This window comes from Myotis davidii, unplaced genomic scaffold, assembly GCF_000327345.1.
Source record: "Myotis davidii unplaced genomic scaffold, ASM32734v1 scaffold663, whole genome shotgun sequence".
In the NCBI taxonomy this organism is placed as follows: Eukaryota; Metazoa; Chordata; class Mammalia; order Chiroptera; family Vespertilionidae; genus Myotis; species Myotis davidii.
In genome coordinates this window covers 380,356-381,021 of record NW_006295816.1, presented here as the reverse complement: position 1 = coordinate 381,021, position 666 = coordinate 380,356, and the positions used below count along the sequence as shown (strand labels likewise).

The 666-nt window shown below is 63.5% G+C and overlaps 1 protein-coding gene across 1 annotated transcript in view; it reads left to right on the top strand.

The window, feature by feature from the left end:
- Window positions 1-666, top strand: part of KIF9 (kinesin family member 9) — a 52,699-nt gene that overhangs the window by 7,025 nt on the left and 45,008 nt on the right. The window contains exon 5 of the mRNA XM_006770426.2: window positions 58-164. Within this exon, the coding sequence (XP_006770489.2) occupies window positions 58-164 (107 nt within the window). The remainder of the gene's footprint in view (window positions 1-57; window positions 165-666) is intronic.

The window sequence follows — 666 nt, the reverse complement described above, 5'->3', positions numbered from 1 at the left end:
TATAACTGGAGCTGTTTCCCTGGAGGTCACCGAGTCGTCTTTTTGAAATGTTGGCAGGCACCATCATGTGTTATGGACAGACAGGCGCTGGCAAGACTTACACCATGACGGGGACCACGGAGAACTACAAGCACCGAGGGATCCTGCCCCGGGCCCTGCAGCAGGTAGTGGGGGGTGAGGGGGGGGCGGCACACAGGTCCCTGCTCTGCCACAGGTGCTGCCAGTCCCAGGCCAGCTGCTGGAGACGCGGGGGTGACAGGATGCACGGGGGGGGAGGGGTGTCCGTGAGTCAGAGGCCTCAGGAAACCAGGAGTCCGGGTTTTGGACCCTGGCCCACGCCCAGGCTGAGCCAGTTTCCTCATTTGTAAAAGGGGGAGTGGGCCTTGCCGACTGGCTCCTGGCTGCTGCGCTGGTCTGTGGCCTGTGATGGAGGATCTGAGGCCCAAATCGCGGTCCTTCCTGCCCTGAATGAGGAGATAGGGGCCCTGCAGAGCTTCCACCACCCCAGCTCTGCCCTCCCCCCACAAGCGCCAAGAGAAGGAGCGGAGCTGGCCCGGCTCTGAGGTCTGAGTCCGCCTCGGGTCTGGGAAGTGGGGAGCGAGATGGAAGGCGGTTTGAGGACCCTCTGGAGATAGGAGGCAAAGCCCCCGCCGCCAGCATCCTGAG